Source organism: Littorina saxatilis, linkage group LG12, assembly GCF_037325665.1.
Source record: "Littorina saxatilis isolate snail1 linkage group LG12, US_GU_Lsax_2.0, whole genome shotgun sequence".
Taxonomy (NCBI): Eukaryota; Metazoa; Mollusca; class Gastropoda; order Littorinimorpha; family Littorinidae; genus Littorina; species Littorina saxatilis.
This window is the reverse complement of record NC_090256.1, coordinates 51,489,684-51,512,118: the sequence shown is the minus strand read 5'-3', so window position 1 is coordinate 51,512,118 and position 22,435 is coordinate 51,489,684. Positions and strand designations below refer to the sequence as shown.

General features: G+C 42.8%; 1 protein-coding gene across 2 annotated transcripts in view; it reads left to right on the top strand.

Annotated features, from left to right (window-relative positions):
• Positions 1–4,642, top strand: part of LOC138982198 (serine proteinase stubble-like) — a 36,219-nt gene extending 31,577 nt beyond the window's left edge. For both annotated transcript variants that reach the window (XM_070355422.1, XM_070355423.1), the window contains exon 11: positions 1,688–4,642. In XM_070355422.1, coding sequence (XP_070211523.1) covers positions 1,688–1,879 — 192 coding nt within the window. In that variant the 3' untranslated portion in view covers positions 1,880–4,642. The remainder of the gene's footprint in view (positions 1–1,687) is intronic.
• The last annotated feature ends 17,793 nt before the right edge of the window (positions 4,643–22,435 follow it).

Here is a 22,435-nt window from a genome sequence, read left to right as displayed (position 1 = left end):
CGTGGGTTCGAACCTCGGCCGGGTCATACCTAAGACTTTAAAATTGGCAATCTAGTGGCTGCTCCGCCTGGCGTCTGGCATTATGGGGTTAGTGCTAGGACTGGTTGGTCCGGTGTCAGAATAATGTGACTGGGTGAGACATGAAGCCTGTGCTGCGACTTCTGTCTTGTGTGTGGCGCACGTTAAATGTCAAAGCAGCACCGCCCTGATATGGCCCTTCGTGGTCGGCTGGGCGTTAAAGGCATATGTACGCGCTCCCGTGTTTACAAAGTGTAGTTTGCCCATAATCGATGTCAAACGCACCATAAGACCATGTAATGACGATATGTCGCCATGCGCGGACCATATACATGCATTACAGCTTGTTTTAGAGTCTCAAAAACTTTGGATGTAAACAAAGACGCGGAGTTATTTCCCTTGCGTCAACGCTACCTCTGTTGGCAAATCTATAAATAGGACGATCCAGATCAAAATGAAAATTAACATATCTCAACATTGAAGGGGTCCTAGACCACAATATTTTGCAGGGAACTTAATTTAGCATGTCTCCAGCTGTTGGTAAAGCAATTAGCGTGTATAGTCATCGAGTACATATGGCTTTAAGCAAACAAACAAACAAACAAAAAATTGTCTCTTTATTTGCTTTTGCTGTAATCGCTATTTAGCTAAGTAATATCTCTTCAGTGATTTTGTTTTGGGGGGACAGCTAGTTGAATATTAATTTAAGGTTGTGGAAGTCTGACAGTCGGTCTGTCTCCGCCACTATATATCACTCTTGCTTCTTCTGTTTCTCTGTCTTCATTTATTGGAAACAGACAGTTGTAATGTATTGCATGGTCAGTCGTCGTTAGAACTGTCGTGAAATATAGCGTATGGCATGTTTCTTTGCGCGCAAGCGTATCTAGATGTGATGTCCGAACGGTGTCATCAGAGAAAAACAGATTTGCGGAAATAAGTTTTTATGGGCTGTGGAAGAGTTGTGCCGCTTTATTACGTGACAACTGATAATTGGAAGCAAGCTAGCCAGGGGCGTACGAGGGGGGGGGGGGGGGGGCACAGGGGGCACGTGCCCCCCCCCCCCGAAAAAAAAAAAAAAAAAAAGAAGAAGAAAAAAAAAGGTTTTTCTATGCTGATTCTATGACCATTTCTAAGTTCAAATGGCACCAGATGGCACCATTTTGCTTCTTTGGGCAAACAATTTTTTCCGGGGGAGCATGCCCCCGGACCCCCCTAGCAAATTCGGGCACTTCGCGCCCATCACATTCACTTTCGATTCAAAGTGCCCCTCCCCTGACAAAGCAACTGATCCGCCCCTGCTAGCCTACTATAATTTAGTGTCACAGTGAATAATGAAATCCGATGTACGTGTACATGTTTTGCGCGAATGGCAGCGTGTTCTTGAAATGATGCCTTTTCTATTCAAACGCATGTGTGTGTGTGTGTGTGTGTGTGTGTGTGTGTGTGTGTGTGTGTGTGTGTGTGAGTGAGTGAGTGTGTGTTAAAGGATGCACTGCGGAGTTCATTATTGACTGTGACATCATAGTGACTGGCCCTAACTAGTCAACGCTTGCCACGGATTCAAGCTGAGCAACTCATGCACAGCCCATGGAAAAAACAACGAGGTAATTTCCGAACATCATATACTAGCTTTTGTTGTTGTTGCTCATAATGATTTTTTTCTTTACAGGGTGATTCAGGCGGGCCACTCTTCTGCCCCGAAATGGACCCGAAGACCCACAGGGAACGCTACACACAGTTCGGCGTCGTGTCCTGGGGGGAGGGGTGCGGAGAGGCGGGGAAACCCGGATTTTACGCTTACCTCCCCTACTTCAAAACATGGCTGGATGATGTGGCCATTCCGGCCTTAGCGAAGAAGTAGCATCTTCAAGAGCAGGGACAGATCAGTTTGAAAGCGGGGTTGCACGTAGAATTCAAAAGTGGAGATCGAGACTGCTAAGGCCAAAAAAAAAAAGTTGTATGTTTCTGGTAACATGGCTACAAAAAATAGGGTAAGTAGGTAGGGATTTTTGTTTTTTGTTTTTGTTGGTCAGGGTAGAAAATAACTACACAGTGACGCAAAGAGACTCTGACTTACTCTACAAAGAGAAAGACAACACATTACAAAACAAATGAGACAAAAGGGATGCGGGGTTATCCCCCTTATGTCGTCTGCCGTCTGTTACTTTCGTTTTGACGCTTTTTTTCTTTTTCTTTTTTTACAAATGCAATAAGAAAAAGTCTAGGGTCGGCAGGAAAAAACTAGGTAGGGTGGGGTGACCAGAAACATACAACTTTTTGGGGGGGGGGCCTAAAGGAGTTCGGCAGAATGCCCCTCCCCCCTCCCCCTCCGGATGTATGTCCCAAGATTTAAAATGGTGCTATCTGCATGGTGCATCTCACCAAATTCCCAAGCAGCCTACACAAATATCTCTCTTTTTCATTTTTTTTTTTTAGCTGGAAGGGGGTGCTTGCATGTGCACCCTGTGCACCCCCCTGCCCCCTGACCTGACAATGCACTATAAGGTTTTGAATTATGTACACTGGAGGCATTTGGAGATACTTCTTTTCTCAGATGATTTTCAAGCCGTTTTGTTGATTAGGCGGCTTCTAGTGTGATTAGTATTAATCAAAAGTTTGTATACCATTCTGTGTACTTGTGTTATCAGGGGACATTTTTCAATCCTTAGGGATAGGCAGGCAAGTCGTTGCTTGATGCTCAGACTATCATGAACTACGCAGAACGACAATCTGCTTCACTGATCTCGGTCACCAAACGAAAACAAAATTGATGCTCGTGTTTGCAGTGTTTTTATGGGAAGAATGAGAAATGATGGGCTTAGAAGAAAGAAACGTACTCACACTGTATACCGTGGTTGCACTAGGCAAATCTGTCCGAAGCGGTTGCACCCGTATTTTTGAAGGGAGACACGCGACGTAAGTTTCTGCACAAAATCACCTGTAATTCCTCACAAATGACATATCATCACAAAACTACCGTTTGTACTTTGGCCTAAGATGTCATAGCATCATATCATCGATTTGTTTCATTGCTTCAATGTGTTTCTGAACGTTGGTCTTCAAGTATTTACACATTTCAAGCGCATTATGTGCAAATTTGGACTTTCCGCAGTTACTAGGGGAATTCAAGCACATGAGAAAGGGCTACACGCGATTGTAATGTGATCTATGGTCATTTCTTGACATCTGGGTCAGATGGTATGATTTAAAGTGGTGCGGGAGCGTCCTATTTCATGAATCTGTGAAGACATTCAAAGATTTGTCGGTTGCGCATCTCCGAAGTTTTAGCTTTGTTTCGGTTGCGCACCGCCGAAGCATTTTCTTTCTATGTTGCCTACATTATGCTAAATAAAATTATTAATGTTGATCGTCAGCGCCCGCCCCAATTTTTGGGGCCGCCCGGAGGTTTTTTTTAATATTTTTGTGTGTGTGATTTTCATGCTCCAAAGTGACATTTTCGCATCTGACAAGGCATGCACATGAATTCAGTGCAATATTGTGTGTGCGCGTGCGTGCGTGCGTGTGTGTGTGTGTGTGTGTGTGTGTGCATTTTTCCGTGTGAGCATTTGTCATACAACCACAAAATGCAACAAAACTTGCTACGGTTAACCGTGGACAATTTGTTATGCGTCTTAGAGGAAATAGTGTGTTTTGGGGCTTGACCAAACAGGATTTTTAAGGATAACGGGCTTGTGTGGTTTTCTTTTAACAGATTTAGCTTCATAACTTTTGAAACAAACTTTTTCTTTCCTGTTGCTTCATCGATCACCAACTGTCGAATTTTTAATGAATTACCACTATGTTGCTCTGTAATATGTTGTACTACTTGTGCTAGTCTTGAAAAAAGGTCCAGACAGTAATAGCACTTGAACTCCATTACCTAAAATGAGAAAAAAATCATAAAATGGTTAAAAATCCAAAACAAGCCAGGAACAAGAGGTTAACACACACACACACACACACACACACACACACACACACACACACACACACACACACGCACGCACGCACGCACACACATAAGCCCCTTGGTAGTCCAATCAGTTAAAGCATTGAATGGCTTGCAGTCATGAAGCTGTATGATTTGTGTATGTGTATTTGTATATGTGTTTCTCGATGTCAACTTTGTACCGACTCCTGTAGAGAGAGAGAGAGAGAGAGAGAGAGAGAGAGAGAGAGAGAGAGAGAGAGAGAGAGAGAGAGAGAGAGAGAGACACACAGACAGAGAGAGAGAGAGAGAGAGAGAGAGACAGACAGACAGAGAGATAGAGAGAGATATATATATATTTTGTGTACACCAAATCGGCACAGACAAGCAGATATATGATTTTCCATACCAATTTGGAACATACCCAGAGGCGGACACAAATAGATTCTTGTTTATTTCTTTGAAATATCTTCGGCGGTGTGCAACCGATTGCTTCGGGGGTGTGCAACCAGAAAAACAGAGAGACTTCGGAGATGCGCAACCGACACATCTTTGAATGTCTTCACAGATTCATGAAATATGACGCTCCTGCACCACTTTAAATCATACCATCTGACCCAGATGTCAAGAAATGACCATAGATCACATTACAATCGCGTGTAGCCTTTCTCATGTGCTTGAATTTCCCTAGTAACTGCGGAAAGTAAAAATTTGCACATAATGCGCTTGAAATGTGTAAATACTTGAAGGCCAACGTTCACAAACACATTGAAGCAATGAAACAAATCGATGATATGATGCTATGACACCTTAGGCCAAAGTACAAACGGTAGTTTTGTGATGATATGTCATTTGTGAGGAATTACAGGTGATTTTGTGCAGAACTTGAACTTACGTCGCGTGTCTCCCTTCGGACAGAAAAATACGGGTGCAACCGCTTCGGACAGATTTGCCTAGTGCAACCACGGTATACGGTGTGGTACTGTGGGTGAATTAATTATTGATATGAAGAGCACGAACTGCTGGGCTTTAAAAAGAACTATATAGCTATTCTGAGGAACACGTGGGGGAATTCGGGGGTTGTGATTGGATGGTCTCTTCCGATCATCAAAGCATAATGCTACGGAAGTCGGCCATTTTTCTCTATATCCAAAAGCATATTGTCAATAACAAAGACGCATGGTTCCGGCTTACCCACCTGTACCACACGATGTTTCACTGATCGACAACAGCATACACTGACAACTTGAAAATCTTCTCGGGAATGTTTTTCAGCTTTACAAATGTCGATAGCATACCCTTTTCTGCTAACTTCCCGATGAAACAGGACTAAACCTATTATTTTCTGTCCCTAAACACCACAAAATGCCCAAAGTCGAAAGATGTAGTACAAACAGGGGAGTACAACGGAACAGCCGTTTTTGTGTACCTGTGAGCTTAGTTCACAGTTGCCGACTGACACAAATTTTCGCATTCGGCTTTTCTTATCTCGTAACTCCACACTAAATACCCCACTTCCCCTCTGAAGTATTGATGTACAACCCATGGCACTAACATTTATGTAGTCGTTTATAACTGAGGTTGAAAAATTCGCTTCATGACGAGACAAGTATAAATGCCATTCACCCAAACTGGAAACGTCGCTGCCGTCTGCTCGCTTTGTACGGATTAGCTGTTCTCTTTTCCTCCCCTTGTTGCATCCTAGTTCTTCAGTTGTTTCTAGTTTTCCGTTGATGTTGTGTTTTGGTCTTCTTCATAAGTAGTCTTGTTCAAAATTAAAAAAACTCAAACTTCTTTTTGTTGTATACGAATGAACTAATAAAAAGCTGTTTAACAGCTGTGTTGTCAAATAGAGTTTTTTTTCCAAAGTCAGTGTGGCGCCTGCGCAAAACTAATGCGCATAAGAAACGGCGTCTGCTATCAAAACCTGAGATCAACGCATCGACGCAAAAACTGTAATTTTGTAAGTTTGGAACAACAAATAAAGGTTAGAACAGCTATATAATCGCTATTGTATTTTCAGCGTAGCAATAGGGTCCGATATTTAGACTCGAACAAGTATAATGCGACTCGTCTTCGACTCGTCAGCATTATACTCCTCCGAAAGCGGCGTATGGCTGCCTGAATGGCGGGGTAAAAACGGTCATACACGTAAAAATTCCACTCGTGCAAAAACACGAGTGTACATGGGAGTTTTCAGCCCACGAACGCAGAAGAAGAAGAAGAAGTCAGCATTATACTTGTCTCGTCTAAATATCGGACCCTATTGCTACGCTGAAAACACAATAGCTGTTAATATTGAGGCTGTTCTATATGGTAATATAAATTTAAGATGAAGCAATTAGGATAAGAAATAGAAGGACTCTTTTTTAAGACGTGCCGTGTGATTTGAAGAGCATAACATTCTGGATTTCAGATGAAGTCATTGGGTTGATGCTGATTATTAACGGCAAAATGCATAATAGAAAGGGTTATGACGATGACCTTGGGGAATGACGAAGGGACGCATGCAGCTTCTGCTACATTTTCCCTGGATTTTTAAACATATTTTTGAGCCAGGTTAAAGGCCCAGTCTGCCTCAAATAGTTTACAGAACGATTTAAATCTTCTCACGAAAAAAGCAGTTCTAACCTTATGGAACACACTTGCAATAGCATTTAACAGCATTAAATTACACAGTTAGTTTGAATGGGTATTTAGCTTGCGTAAACCACACACCAGATTTCTTGGTTTATTTTACCCCTGAGCCATCGTGGAACCTTGTCACACACTTTCCTTTTTTTTCACAATTTCGTCGTCAGTTTGTGATTTTAATGCGACTCGTTGTATTTGCAATAGCACATATACCTCTGAATCTAAAATGCAACACACGACTGCGAGTCAGACGAACTTATCGGCGGCGGTTGGTTTCAAAGAAGCAAACTATATGCAGACAATTCGTCTGCTCGGGGAAACACAACCTTGCGTGATCTGCTTCAGTGCTCCCTTTTTTTAAACTTTCAAAATTTAGAGTTGTACTGATCTTGTCTTGGTGAAAAGCTGTGTTACAAGCTGTCAATTTTATTTAGATTGTAAAAGTTAGTTCGATTGTGGTACTAGACAATCCGGCTGGCCACGCACAAAATAATTTCTTTGAAACACGCTCGCTCTTTACGGAGGGCACCTAGGATGTTCTCAAGCGGTGAGTGTGTTTGTATTGTGTGTAAAAGCCTGAAAGTGTCTGTGACAAGAAACTGATAGTTTACGTAAAGCTGAGTGTGCCTTTAATCTCAAAAACCATTTGTGCCATTATTGTATGACCTGTAAACTGTGATAGTAGTTCGTGTGTGTGTGTAAGTGTGTATGTAAGTGTGTGTAAGTGTAAGTGTGTGTGTGTGTGTTTGAGAGAGAGTGAGAGAGAGAGGGTAATAAAGAGTGTGAGAGTGTGTGACATGTGTGTGTGTGTGTGTGTGTGTAGGGCGGGTGAGAGTAATGTCTAAAGCTTGTGTGTGTTCTGTGTGTGTGTGTAGGGGGGGAGTAATGTATACAGCTTGTGTGTGTTCTATGTGTGTGTGCGTGTGTGTGTGTGTGTGTGTGTAGAGAGAGAGAGAGAGAGAGAGAGAGAGAGAGAGAGAGAGAGAGAGAGATGTCTAAAGCGTGTATGAAGTATTTAATCCGTTTTGATACCAATATACACACACACGCTCAATAGGCATATTTTTCTTGAAGTTTTACTTTTATGCATTTTACTGACCATGCTTACTCAAGTGTTTTAAAATTCGTTTTGTAATTAGCTCGAACGTCAAATTTGCACATTTAATGTAACTGATTTTTACATAACATAATGGGTATTTTTTTTTCCCATGTTCATTTTTATTTTGATAACTTTATTTCCCCATCTCCGGAAAATTCGGGTCGTTTTCTCCAAATGGAAAGCTAGCAGCCAGTAGTGTGCTTGTTCATATGTAATTAGTCATGCACCTGCACTCCTGGCGTAATGACCATAAAAAACGTGCCACAGTGGTGACACGGGGGTAGGACAAGGATACCGTCTCACAGTCTATACATACAGTTGTCCGGCCCGGCCCGGTTTCAAACCATTGACCCGCGGCTCACAAGTCCAGTTTTCTACCAACTGAGCTCTGATGCATTGAAAGAGAAAATAACACAAAAAAGCGAATATGCCATTTTTGCCACACACGCATTGCAATCTAGTTTAGTTGTTGTTTGTTCAGTATTAGTGTAATCTACAGATTCTTCATAAACAAAAACGCATTCATAAAAGCGTTGTAACCTACTCACAGAGTACAAACGTGTTTAGCCCATGGATTTTTGAAACATTAGATACGAATCTTGATGCGTTTTATCCACTTTCTGGTTATGTGCTATTGACAAAATAAACACATGCTATCTTGTTTTCTTTCTTTGCAGAGTAGTTCTTTTTTCTTACTTTAATTAATTTGGCAAGTGGCAACTGCTCAATCTGCAAAATTGATTTTGGTAAATATCCATTTTGTACAGAATGCACTCACGGTTTTGGCCCTATCTGGTATGTGTCCAAGGGAAATGAAAAATCAAATCTGACAGAGCAACATAAAATAAAAACTGCACAGAAGCACCTGCCTTTGAGTTTGAGTGATTTTTACCACATACTTTGTGATTTCTTAATTATGTTCTGCAGAGAACCGTAGAAGTCAGTTTGACTCTCACTAGGAAGTGAGTCCTGGTTATGTGAAATTGCATCACGCTCTATTAATTTATTCTTTTTATTTTGTATTTAGTTCATTATTTATTTGTTTATTTATTTGTTTACTTAGTATTTGTTGATGTACACGTGTATATGTATGAATCTATTAGCTTTTTCACTTATTCCTTTATCTTTCCATTCACTGATTGATTTACTTATTAATTTATTTTTCTATTTATCTATTCCTTTTAAATGGAAATAAAAACGTGAAATGAACTAACTCGTGATGCGCATCAGGTATGTATCATGGATGGGGCAATACTTTTCAAGCACGCTAAAATCCAGTAGTAGGCTTACCTGTGTGAGTTGTATGTATATGTGTGTGTGTTTTATTTTTTTACATTTTACTTATTTTTTAAAACCCGTTGTAAAAAGTGCTTCGAGCTGTTATCAGGATTTGCGCTATTAAAGTGATGAAACGGGTACCTGAGCCAATTCAGTGACGGGGAAGGTGCAGGTAGTAGCGAGAGCGAGATAAGATGAGCAACACCCTCAGATAATAGAGCGTGTTGCTACCCCCCGTGTAGAACCCCCTGTTTACGACTTTGGAAAAACCTTGAAAATTAGGTCGTAAAAAGGGGAGGGGGGGGGGGGGGGGGGGTCTTAAAAGGGGGGTTTGAGATTTTGGCCGGTCGGTCATGAATTTGGTTGCAGTGTATGAACAACTTTAACTCAAATTTCAAAGAAAATTTACTCATGGCGTAATGCTCGCTCCCCGCTGAGTGAAGCACATTTGACATTGTGGCGCAACCAGTAAAATCCGAATGTCCAAACTCGATAGAAAGCATAACGACTTTTCTCCCGAATCATCTTTCCGCTCTCCCGCAGTTATGAAATTAAAGGCCCCTCCTGTTTTTGGAACCGCAGGAGCTTTCTAGTTTGCTGTTAGGTAGATTTTTGGTTCCTCTTTCCTGTCATGCTCTCTTTTTCTTCATGAATTGTTTTCTTTTTTCTGCCTTCTTGCTCATTCACCTGTATTTTTTCCAAAAATCTCTTCTCTTGCCGCTTGTCTCGCGATTCATGTATAGTTTAATCTGTTAGTGTTCTGATGTAAGTCCAGCAGTAGATAGGTTAAGCCTATTTTAACATACTGGAAACTGGTAATCTTCCAGTAGGTATTAATTTAGTTTTACTAAAGCCTGCTGGGACACAAGTAATGGGTTAGTGCATTTGTAAACAGGAATCGCTTGACAAGTGGCCCCCTTCATCCCCCCCCTTCCTCGTCCTGATATGGCTCTGCGTAGTCGGCTGGACGTTAAGCAACAAATAAACAAACAAACAAACAAATCTTTCCGCTCATATGAATGATTCGTCGCCTTGCATCGCTAAACTTGACCACGATCGTTGAGGTCTTCGTACAGGCTCCTCTCTTTGCGTACTTTCGCTTCGCTATCCTTCTCACCATCTAGATAACACCGAGTCCTTATTATCCTTGACGACACACAGGATTTTCGTATTCCAGACTCCCAAGGAAGTCGCCACGGATTGCCACTTCGCTCGATTAGCGATTATTTTATTAGCTCTCTACTCAAGAGTCGGCGCTTTTCTTTTTCTTTCGCGAATCTTCGTTTGTCAACAAGACAGTCGTCGTAACAAGATAGCGTGCAGAAAAACCCGGATGTATCAGGGTCTCGCGCGCGCGAGATTTCGTTTTTATTTCTTCTCGCGATAGTTGGAAGAGCGAGAGCCGCCATGTTGTGTTTTCGTCTGCTCGAAATATGCGCAAAAGTCGTAAATCATCCCAAAAAGCTCGGTCGTAAGTCGCGTTTTGGGTCATTATCCTTGACGATACACAGGATTTGCGTCTTCCCGACTCCTAAGGAAGTCGCCGCGGATTCTATCGTGCGCGAGATTTAGTGGTTTTTTTCGTCTCGCGATAGTTTGAGGAGCAAGAGCCGCCATGTATTGTTTTCGTCTGCTCGACTACAAATGCGCGAAAGTCGTAATTCATCCCCAAAAGCTCGGTCGTAAGCCGCGTTTTGGGGTGAGTCGTTCACTGGGGGTTCATTATATAGTAGAATGCATCCGTGGTAGCAAAATCGGTCGTAAAAAGGGGGTGGTCGTAAACAGGGGGGTCGCTAAGGGGGAGTTCTACTGTATCAACTAGCGCTGTATATACTTACGGCGAGATCGCTACAACCAGAGCCGAGTGTGTCAGTAGCATTCACGGGCGGGTCAAATGCTAGTAATCGAATAGCAACTCACACTGGTTAGGCAAAAAAAAAAAAAAAATGTTGGACCCTATTTTTTTCTCGCCGACCCTAAAACTTTTTTTTCATTTCTAAAAAAACCCACCCAACTTTTGGCACATGTTGCGAACCATACCGAGACCATACCTGCTTTAAAATCGACTAAATAAGAAAATAGATAAAACAAGTCGCGTAAGGCGAAATTACTATATTTAGTCAAGCTGTCGAACACACGGAATGAAACCTGATGAAACTAAACGCACTGTATTTTTTTCACCAAGACAGTACAGCTTCGTCAATCCCCGCGGGAAGGAAATCGCTCACCTCCCACGTGCAAAACGCAGTGATATGCACACGCCAGAATAGCGCGGTAGCATATTGTGCTAAGTAGGAAAGCGCGCTTTCCTGTATTCGTGTTAACTTTCTGAGCTTCTTTTGAATACAACCTATCATATCTATACTCACGGAATAAAATAACTTAACATTGTTTAAAATTTAATATCTCAAAATCGGAAAAAGTTACAGGAGTGATTTTTGTACCAACGTAAAGCTTGTTCAATTGCTCATTATGGGCAAAAAACCGGAATAGTCTGGCTTGTTCCGTTTTTTTGCAATTTGAGCTCAAAGACGCATGGTGTCATTTTGGAGTTTACAAACTTAGCACTGTGTGTTTGACAGCGCTGTGCGTGCACTGGTTGATCGCAGCCGCAATTAAATTACACAGGAGCAGTGAAGGTTAGCCTCAATACGTTTATTAACAAAACAAATTTCATTGTGAAGTCGAAATTCGATCAACAATAACCAACAAGTGGCAAAAAAAAATCGCGACTTGGACATTTCATAAAATGCGAAGGTTAGCCTCAATACGTTTACTAACAAAACAAATTTCATTCTGAAGTCGAAATTCGATCAACAATAACCAACAAGTGGCAAAACAAAATCGCGACTTGGACATCCCTCCTCTCAACATCCCTATTGCGACGAGTCTATCGTTCACACACGTTCGTGGCATGGTGAAAGAGAAAGACAGAGTGGACAGTTTTGGGCAAAGAGAAAGAAACATTTTAGTGAGTTGTTCTCACTCACAAACAAACGGACAAACCAAAGGCAGTACTTTCATGCAATATTCGTGGATCAGCAGCAGACCTTTTGCAGGTTTCAAGTACGGGTAGACGTGCCCCGAGAGTCAAAGAGTGCAGGCCTACCAGAACTCAGAACTCAGAACTCAGAACTCATTTAATTGTCATAAAAACACAGTAAAGGGTTTATCAGACACGAAGTGGATATTTGTAAAGACAAGAAGAAATATCGTCCATGGAGCAGTGATTACAACATTGTTATGTATCTGTAGTTATGTCATTATTGCGTATAATCATGCAGTTGTATACAAATTCAGCAAGTTGTTGCTGTATCGGTACGTCTTGCATCGTCATCAGCTGACTCGGATTTCGAGCATTAACACGTGCATGTTCCATAAGCTGCAAGCGTAAATCGTGAAATCTTGTACAACTATCCAGGAAATGGAGCTCGTCTTCAATTACGCCACACACGGTGCACTTTCTATCCTCTCTGGGTGTGTTTGTGTATCTCCCCCTTTCGATTTTTAAATCGTGAGCGCTAATACGCAATCTACACAGTGCTTTTCTGTGTTTGGGGTTGGTTACACATGTCAAATATGCTTCACAGTCGTAATCGCCGTCAGTAATTGTGTTGTAGTATTGCAGTTTTGAGCCCTCAGTCTTCTTTCCTTGCCAAAATCGTACGTATTCGTATTCTAGTCCTCGTCGTAGAGTTTTCATCAGCGCATTCTTTTGGACTGCTGACTGAAGTATCCAGTTATGGTCCAGTCCGAGGTTACCTATGATTGGTCGAATGAAATGTATCCATTGCGGTGAGCTGTCTTGTGGTTTGTCGATTATGTCAGCGTAAGCCTGTCGTAAATATGAATTTTCTTCTGACTCAACGATGTGGGTCCAGAAGTTTATTGTTTGTTCAATTAGTTTTATACCCACAGGGAGGGAGTTGCCCGAGCTCTGCTAGCGTTGGCAAGTTCATTGCTTTACTGTGGACGCCAAGAAGGCGTTTACTGAATTTTAAATGCACTTGTTCATGGGGTAGATTATTCGATAGACACTTATCGAATATGTCGGGTAGCGATTGTTCGTTTTGGATGTTGATTGCTGATGGGAACCAGACCTCGGCTCCATAAGTGGACACAGGGGCGACTAAGGTATAAAATAGTTGCATCATTGTAGTTACTTTCATCTCTCTTCCTCTTAATTAATTTGTAAGCCTCCAAGCTGAAATGCAATACCAAAGTCCGGGCGTCGTCGAAGATTACTTGACCAAAATTTCAACCAATTTGGTTTAAAAATGAGAGCGTGACAGTGCTGCCTCAACTTTCACGAAAAGCCGGATATGACGTCATCAAAGACATTTATCAAAGAAATGAAAAAAAAGTCTGGGGATATCATACCCAGGAACTCCCATGTAAAATTTCATGAAGATCGGTCTAGTAGTTTTCTCTAAATCGCTCTACACACACACACACACACACACACACACACATACACCACACCCTCGTCTCGATTCCCCCCTCTACGTTAAAACATTTAGTCAAAACTTGACTAAATGTAAAAACGAACTACCGACCACATCTTTTTTGGTCACGTTACCCTAAACCAACATTTATCCCATGACCTGCCTCTTTGTCTGTTAGCTGAGGAGGTGATTATTCTGAATATTCCATCACAACCATATGGATATCCCATCACAACCGAGTTTCGATCTCAACTGTCATTGGTCATTGTCTTTGATTTCAGAGTACAATTGAATAATTTATAGAGGTCATCTGCATATTCAGAGTTTACAGATGGACTACTTTTTTCAACATACAACTGAAATATTTTGTGGTGTCAAAGTCAATATCACGTATCGGTACAGGCCTACATGTGTCAATATTGAGAAAATAAAGAATACTTCATACGATACGCACATTCTGCATGGATTTAAAGAGCGGAGTCGAGATATTTCGCTGGCTGAAGCGACTGCATGGTCAAAGGCATGTTCAACGAGTATCGCGAGTGGGATCAAGGGACGATACTCCCTAATTTTTACACAGACAGCCACATCTACACAGAACCTTGAGAGAGACAGAGACAGAGACAGAGACAGAGACAGAGACAGAGACAGAGACAGAGACAGAGACAGAGAGCGCAATCAAAACACAACCCAGTCACCTGGTAGAACTTCTAAAACTCAATCTGAAACTGACATCAATTGTCGAAGGCATGCCTGCGGTGCATAACTCTGGAAAAGTTGTCGTACGGCTGGGAACCCGTTGAGATCCATTCCAACGCCAAAAAAAATTATCAGAAGACTCACCATGAAGTCAAATCTAACGTTAGGTTTTCTCATTTGGTTATTTGCTTTGGCTTTAACTAAGTGTATTGCTTCGATTGATAGCTGAATCTGCTTGCAACCGTGCTGTTCAAGACTGTTCGAACTGTCGTCTGCTAGACGGGCTTGTGTGAATCCGAGTCGAGTCAACTGAGGGAGTGGCACCAAAATGAAAAGAAGAAGACGAAAAGAAGTTGGAGATACAGTTAAGATATATGGGGAAGAGAAGAGGATGTGAGGTGTTAGATGTATCGATCCAACCTTAGGTGTTCAAACTCAAGACCGGGACAAAGTAGAAAGAGATGTACTGCGACCGACTCTCAGTGCCGACATACAACTTCCAAGCTTTATTGCTTAACGTCTACAACAGGCGAAGTATTGAAGCTTTGGCTCACCTAAATCCGATGACTGAATATGTAAGTGATCCACGTGTGAAAACCAAAACAGAACAGCGCGATGACAGCCAACATTTCTATCCCCGACTGACAAACAGTAACACTGCATGCGAACTGACTTGGGTCAACGATCAAACCAGCACGGCCCGTACTGAATTTGTTGCGCTGCCATTATCGTGCGCAATTCTGGTAAAAATATAAACCCGGTATGCCGAATTGAGTATAACAAAAGCCGATGTTAAATATACACAGGGATATTTTAAAATGACTTTCAAAATGTAAAAGCAGATAGCAGACCTTTTTATAAGCAATATGAATGACTGAATGTCCACATACAAGTCGAATGACGCCGTCCATTATGCTGACAAATGGGAACTAGCTTTGCGCATGAATTCATTGACATGAATTTCGACTGCGGAGGCTTTTGGCAAGCTGAAAACAGGCACGGGCAGGTTTTAGTGGAAAAAGTAAGTGTTTTTAATGAAAACGTCGGAGTAATGGGATAAATAGCTTACACACCTCGTCCTGAATATCTTGCATATTTTCCCTCGGGTCGATTTTCAGGTATTACCTGAAAATCGACCCTCGGGAAAATATGCAAGATAGTCAGAACTCGGAGTGTGTAACCTATATATATTTTTGTTTGGCCTTACTGCACGCTTGTTAATATATATAGGTTACACACTCCGAGTTCTGATTATCTTGCATATTTTCCCGAGGGTCGATTTTCATGTATTACCAAGCCTTTGGCGAGGTAATACATGAAAATCGATAAAGGCTCGGTAATACATGAAAATCGACCCGAGGGAAAATATGCAAGATAATCAGAACTCGGAGTGTGTAAACCACAGTTCAAGCAAACCACAGGAATATTTCATTGACTCTGTGAATAGTGATGAAAGTCCCTGGAGAGAGAACCTCACAGTGTGCGGTCAGCAGCTTACTTTCAAGATCGACACAGGTGCTGATGTCAACGTTATCAGTTCTAAGACATATCACAGTCTCAAAACACCACCCAAGCTGAAGAAAACAAAGCTGGTGCTGAACAGTCCTGGAGGGAGACTTCAAGTTCTTGGACAGTTTGAGACCAAAGTAGGTGATGTGTGTCTGACAGTGTTCGTCGTAAAACACGATACAGAGTGTTTACTCAGCAGAAAAAGTGCAACAGAGATGAACTTTGTGAAGCGAGTCTGCAAGATTTTCAGTTCAGTGAAGTGTGAACCTGTTCGCATTAAGCTCAAAGAGAATGCGGTTCCATACATGTGTGTCTACAGCTAGACGCGTCCCTATTCCTCTTTTAGGGAAGGTAGAGAAAGAACTGAAAAGAATGAAGGACAACGGTGTGATAGAAGAGGTGAAAGAACCAACAGAATGGGTGTCGCCTATGGTTCCAGTTGTCAAGCCGTCGGGAGATGTGAGAATCTGTGTGGATTTGAAGAAACTCAACCAGAACGTAGAAAGAGAACGTTACATGATTTCGACAGTGGAAGAAACCATTCAACGGCTGGAGGGTTCCAAGGTCTTCTCAAGATTAGACGCTCGTTCCGGATTCTGGCAAATTCCTCTTCATGAAGACAGCGCCAAACTGACTACCTTCATAACGCCGTTTGGTAGATACTACATGAAAAGAGTACCTTTCGGTATCTCGTCAGCTCCAGAGATCTTTCAAAGAACAATGACAGAGATACTCGGGAACATAGAGGGTGTTATCTGTTACTATGATGACATCATGCTACATACCTCAACAAATGAAGAGCATGACAAGCTCTTGAAGCGAGTCTTCCAAAGACTGAAAGAGGTAGGCCTAGAGCTGAATGAAGACAAGTGCGAGTACAAGAAAACAAAACTGAAATTTCTTGGTCACGTGATCAGCGAGAATGGAGTGAGGCCAGATGAGAGCAAAGTTGAAGCGATCGTCAAGATGAAGGAGCCTGAGAACGTCGAAGAACTGAGACGTTACTTAGGTATGGTGAACTACCTGGGAAGGTATGTGCCACATCTTTCCACTGTGCTACAGCCGCTAAACAGCCTGTTGGTCAAGGAAACAGCATGGTTGTGGGAACACGCACAAGCCTCAGCGTTCACCAGAGTCAAGGAGCTACTGACTTCAGCGCCAACACTAGCGTTCTTCGATCCGACGCAAGTTCCTATGGCATCGGAGGTGTCCTGTTGCAAGAGCATGAAGAAGGTCTTCGACCAGTTGCATTTTGCTCACGAACACTTTCACAAACACGATACGCACAAATAGAAAAAGAGTGCCTTGCTTCAGTGTGGTCCTGCGAGAAATTTGACAAATTTCTCATGGGATTAGATACGTTCAGACTCATTACAGACCACAAACCTCTAGTCACCCTGATAAACAACCACATTCTATCTTTCCGTTTCGGCATTCTTGTGTAAAATCCCTGAAACAGTTCTTTCGAAAAAGGCGGCCGTCATTATTTGGTGTCACACTACTATTTCCGGAGAAAGTGATGAGTGCGCTGATTGGCTGCACCGCTGCACCGGAGCCAAAAAATAGAAACGTGTCCTATTCCTTGCTCCGCTCCGCACACACCACTTTCTCCACTCCTGCACCGGAAGTAGCGTCATCTCTCCGCCTGGTGCAGCGTACTCCACCCTTGCTCCGCTTGCTCCACCTGTGTGTGAGCCCCCCTTAAGGCGTCCGCCCCGTGATCGGGAGGTCGTGGGTTCGAACCCCGGCCGGGTCATACCTAAGACTTTAAAATTGGCAATCTAGTGGCTGCTCCGCCTGGCGTCTGGCATTATGGGGTTAGTGCTAGGACTGGTTGGTCCGGTGTCAGAATAATGTGACTGGGTGAGACATGAAGCCTGTGCTGCGACTTCTGTCTTGTATGTGGCGCACGTTATATGTCAAAGCAGCACCGCCCTGATATGGCCCTCGTGGTCGGCTGGGCGTTACGCAAACAAACAAACAAACAAACGTAATGCTTAACATCCGGTTATCTCGAGTTGTCTCCGTAATACATGGGTTTTTAAATGTTCGGTTATTTCCGTGACTTCATGCATTCTGGTAATTGTTGCTGACAACAACATGATTTTAACACAGAATTTAATGTCAGAATAGCTATATAAACGCTATTGTGTTTTCATCGTAGCAATAGGGTCCGATATTTAGACGAGACAAGTATAATGCCGACGAGTTATAATCAAAATTGATATACATGTTAAAAATGTGATACATATGTAATAAATGGTTTTAAAAAAAAAAAATTTATATGTTTAAAAACAAATAATTTACTCTTTCCTGAATGTGTGATTTCTGTCGCGTGTTTCTTTCAGGCGAGATATTCTTTCGGCTAGCCACTCGTGAAGATAGGAGGCGAGATTATCTGTGAAACGGTTTGGTGGCTAGCTACAGAAGAATTAAACACCACTGGTTGATTCCGAAAAGGTCGTCTGCACTGGTCGGTAAAAAAACATGGACAGCCAATCGGATGGGCAGCTGAGTGGCCGCCATGTTTTCTCTCCAAGCGAGCAAGCCTAAAGCTACCTAGCGTTTGAGGCGAGAATTCTAGCGTCACTCGCGGCGAGATGTGCCCAAGAAACGGTACTTCCTCGCCCTACTCGCCAATCTCGCCTGTAAGAAACAGACGACTGGTGAGGTCTGTCTAAATTTGAAGTTAATTCATGACTGTTTGAATGTTTTAGAGAATAAATCACTTGTACTTGAACTCAACCACAGAAATAAACTTTTTTCCTCTGGGCAAATTAATTTTGCGTTTACATTGCACACATAATTTAGTTGACTTAAAAAGCTACAACTTTCACCTTCCAGCACAGCTAGTTTATAAAAACGAGAAAAAACAATAAAACGCATTAAAACAAATTCTTCCATGCAACAGTCTTCAATATAATTAAAACATTAAATAACAAACAAACTAACAAACAAACAAACAAACAAAAACAAGTGACTGATGTAACCCAAAAACTAGCCAATACTAGCTGACATGTCTTGATTCTGGAACTAACCACTACTGCAACCCTTCAGTCAGAATCGTATGCTTGTCCATGAAAGTAGGTCAACTAAGCAGGGGGCTGCTACTTGCTTCCTTCACAAATTCTTTTCTTAGCCATCTTGAATCTTGATTCTCGCTAACAAAGAGACGGAGAGGCGGGGCTAAAAGTGGGAGGAGCCATAATCATAACGGCCGCGTTTTACAAAGTGAAACGATCACTGCAGACGAACATTACGTTTTGGAAACCTATTGTGGTTCTTGAATTTACCTGGGGGCATTATAAACCAGGAATGAACTTTATTTTAAGTTACAGCTTGCTGTTTCTTCAACAACATCAACAACAGCCAACATTTCTTTTAGGTCTTTATGTTACGAACACTGGTAAATCGTCTAAGTTCTCTTTTTATCTAAACTTCGGGTAAGTTTAAAGCCTATTCATCAACAAAAGTAAAGGTAAGAAGTGTACATACCTGCTTGTCCAAGAATAATGACGTTGTGTTCAAGATCGACTAATTCCCGTGCTTCTTCCATCGGACAAGTCGAAAGGGCGGTCGATCGAAGAACGCCCAATGCCGGAGCAGACGATTTTCTGAGCATGCGCTGTAAAACTTTTACTGCGGAACGCTCCGGATGTAACCTTTCGTGGCCTTTGAACCTGGTTAACTGCCGGTAGGTTTCGATATTCGCAATGTTAAGCTCAAAGAGAATGTTTAGTGTATCATTTCACGGGATTTGAGGCTGCTGTGTCCCTCATCAGTTATATTGGACTAATTCCAGGCCGCTAGAATGTTGTACACCCTTGAGAGCGTACGAAAAGCAGAAAACATCGGCGCGAGTTGCACTTTCGATTCATCGACGCTTCAGGGGCCAGTTTCATAAGATAGCAGTGAACCGACTGATCGCCGGGTCACTGAAAAGCGCGTTTCATGAGCGAATCACCGTCACCCGCGAACAACCGCAGTCGACCGACTGTACAGTAATCCGAATGGCCAAGTCGAGGGCATTTAGGAACCTACGCTAACATTAGCGTAGGTTCCTAAATGAGTCGAGGGCTAAATTTAGCAACATTACCACTTCCGTTTGCTCATTCGCCAGTGGAAATGGCCGATTTCGAAGAAAAAACAAGTCTCGGCCCGCTCAAAATAACAATGACCGAGACTTTCAGTAATTCCTTCGCGTGACGTCTAACCCTCTCACGCCATAATGTGACATCTTCAAGACATAATCCTGACTTTTTGTCTCCTGGATTACTGCGTCATGATAGATACATTTCGAAGAACAATCACAAGGTTTGGCTCACAATCCCAAAAAGTGTGAGCATTGACTGTGTGAATAATTACATTTATTTTCGGTTTACCGCAGTAAGCCGAACACAGTGTTGGGGGGAGAGCATCACCGTGTTTGGCCGACTTTCGGTGAGACGACCCGCAGTCAGCCGACTGAAATTTTGTTCGTGAAACCTGATAACGTCGGATTGTTGTGGTTCTCTCGGACAATAATAATTATAAGACGTCTGGTGGCTTGTTGACAGACCAGCTTTGTTGTTGATCCTCGGGGAGCATATCGTCTTCTGTTTCATCTTTGTTGACCAAGGCCGAAGGCCGCGGTTGATGAAGATAAAACAAAAGGTGTTATATGCTCCCCGAGGACCAACAAAAAATGCTGGTCTGACAACAAGCCACCTAACATCGTTTTTGTCCTCAGTTTGGTTGTCCAACAAAATGCACAATAACCCACAGGGAGACGGATTTTTAGAATCCAACTCCGGGCCACAAAGCATCGTCACAGTAGCACAAGATAACACGTCAAACTTGTATGTCACGTCAAACGTAGCTTGTTGACGCTTTTCTTCCAGTCTGAAAATGTACAGAGCTGCGATCATACCTGTGAATTCAGTAAGTGTTGAGCATATTTCTTTTCTTTTAAGTGTTTATGACTTTTCGTTGTGAATTTTGCGATTACAGAGATAAGTTGCAAATTGACCATGAGTCGCCGCGGTAATTATCAACATTGATTGGGTCTTTCAGAGTGAATGCTTACAATCGTTGTCCTCGGAAACACAAATCCAAAGCCACGATGGTTCCACACACAGGCACTCGTCACGATCGGGTCGGGATCAAAGTGGGCGGGGCCTGTGCGCTCTCAGGACTACTACTATTACAAGGTAAAACTCTCTTCGTTGCTCTAGACCGAACGGAAGTAGTGAAGTTATCAGAAACCGAGATTGCAGCAGACGACAGACAGGTTGCGCATGTTTTCTGCGCATGTGACCCCGTGACCAGGCATAATTAAAAAGTTGTCAGCGGCGTTCGTCAGTCGATCTGTCTGTTCACCACCAACTTTCCTATTCCTTGATTCTTCTTGCAACTTCCAGATAATAGGATGCAAACATAAATTTAGATTGTATCATCCTTGTGATGGAGTTGGAAACCATGGATTCACCAGAGATAATATATAGCTGATTCGGCCAGTGTGACCAGTGCATCAAGTCTTCGGATAGTTTTCGAAAACTGGAAAATCTGTTTTGTCAGGGATTGTGGTTGTGTTTCAACCACGAGCAGAGATGAGAGAATTGTTTGTTTACTGCCGATGAACTCATTCAAAGCCTGTTGTTGAACGTCACGAAACATATGACCCATGGTTTTGACCATGTTCTGCTGAAGACGTAACGGAGTCCACATGTGAAGGTGAGCGAATTTTCGAATAGATAATCCCAAACACATGTATCCCCTGTGGTGTTCTCTAGAGCACAACTAGGACACGAACGAAGTGGACAAACTACAAAGAGTGCGTGGCTGTTTGGGTCGGCTTTATTTGAACCCTGTGCAGGCGGAAGTGCCCGGTGACTGAATACCGAAACCGATTACAAGAATCCGATTACTCTACATCTCCCTTTCTTTGGAGTGAGCGTTAGCGTTCATTCACATATCCCAAATTTCTCTCGGCTTGATGATCCGACCGGCTCTGCTGCGGATGACTTCAGTAGGGGCATCTGCAGTCGATGTATCCTTTGTCTCTTCCTCAGTGGACGGCAGTGGCGGTGGAGGCAGCTGACTTCCTGGTGACACATCGTTTTCAGTTGCAGCGTGAGCTGGCAGGAGGGACGTTGCTCTTGGAATGTCCCCAGGTCCTGGAGAAGGCTGGAGACTGCGTTTACGGAGATGGTGTCGGTTTCGTCGTTGGTTTCCAGTTGGGGTCTGAAGTATGTAGGACCGAGGATTTGGCTGAGAGTTCATGACGGAACCCTCGGTCACACGAGGAGTCTTGATCCAGACTGGTTGATCTGGCTGATCCATAGGAGACAAGGCTTTAACACGATGACGCTTGTCGAAGTATGCCTTTTGTTTCATTTTCAGCTGATGATCCTTCTCCTTGAACTTGTCGACGTCTGGGTGATTGGGGATGTGGGAACTCATGGTCGGGATCGTAGTTCTGAGTTTTCTTCCGTTCAATAATTCTGCTGGGCTGTATCCCTGTTGGAGTGGGGTAGCTCGGTAGTTCAGCATTGCTAAGTAGGGGTCTTCGGCTTTCCTTAAGAGGTGTTTTACCGTTTGCACTGCCCTCTCCGCCTCTCCGTTCCCTTTCGGGTAATGCGGACTGCTGGTTATGTGCGTAAATCCGTATGTTTCACCAAACTTGGCGAACTCTCGGGAACTGTATTGGGGACCGTTGTCCGAGATGACTACCTCTGGGATTCCTTGGCGACCGAAGATGGATTTCAGATGCTGGATTATTGCGGAAGAGGTTGTCTGTGTCAGGTGAGCGATTTCAATCCAGCGCGAGTAGTAATCCACAGCCAG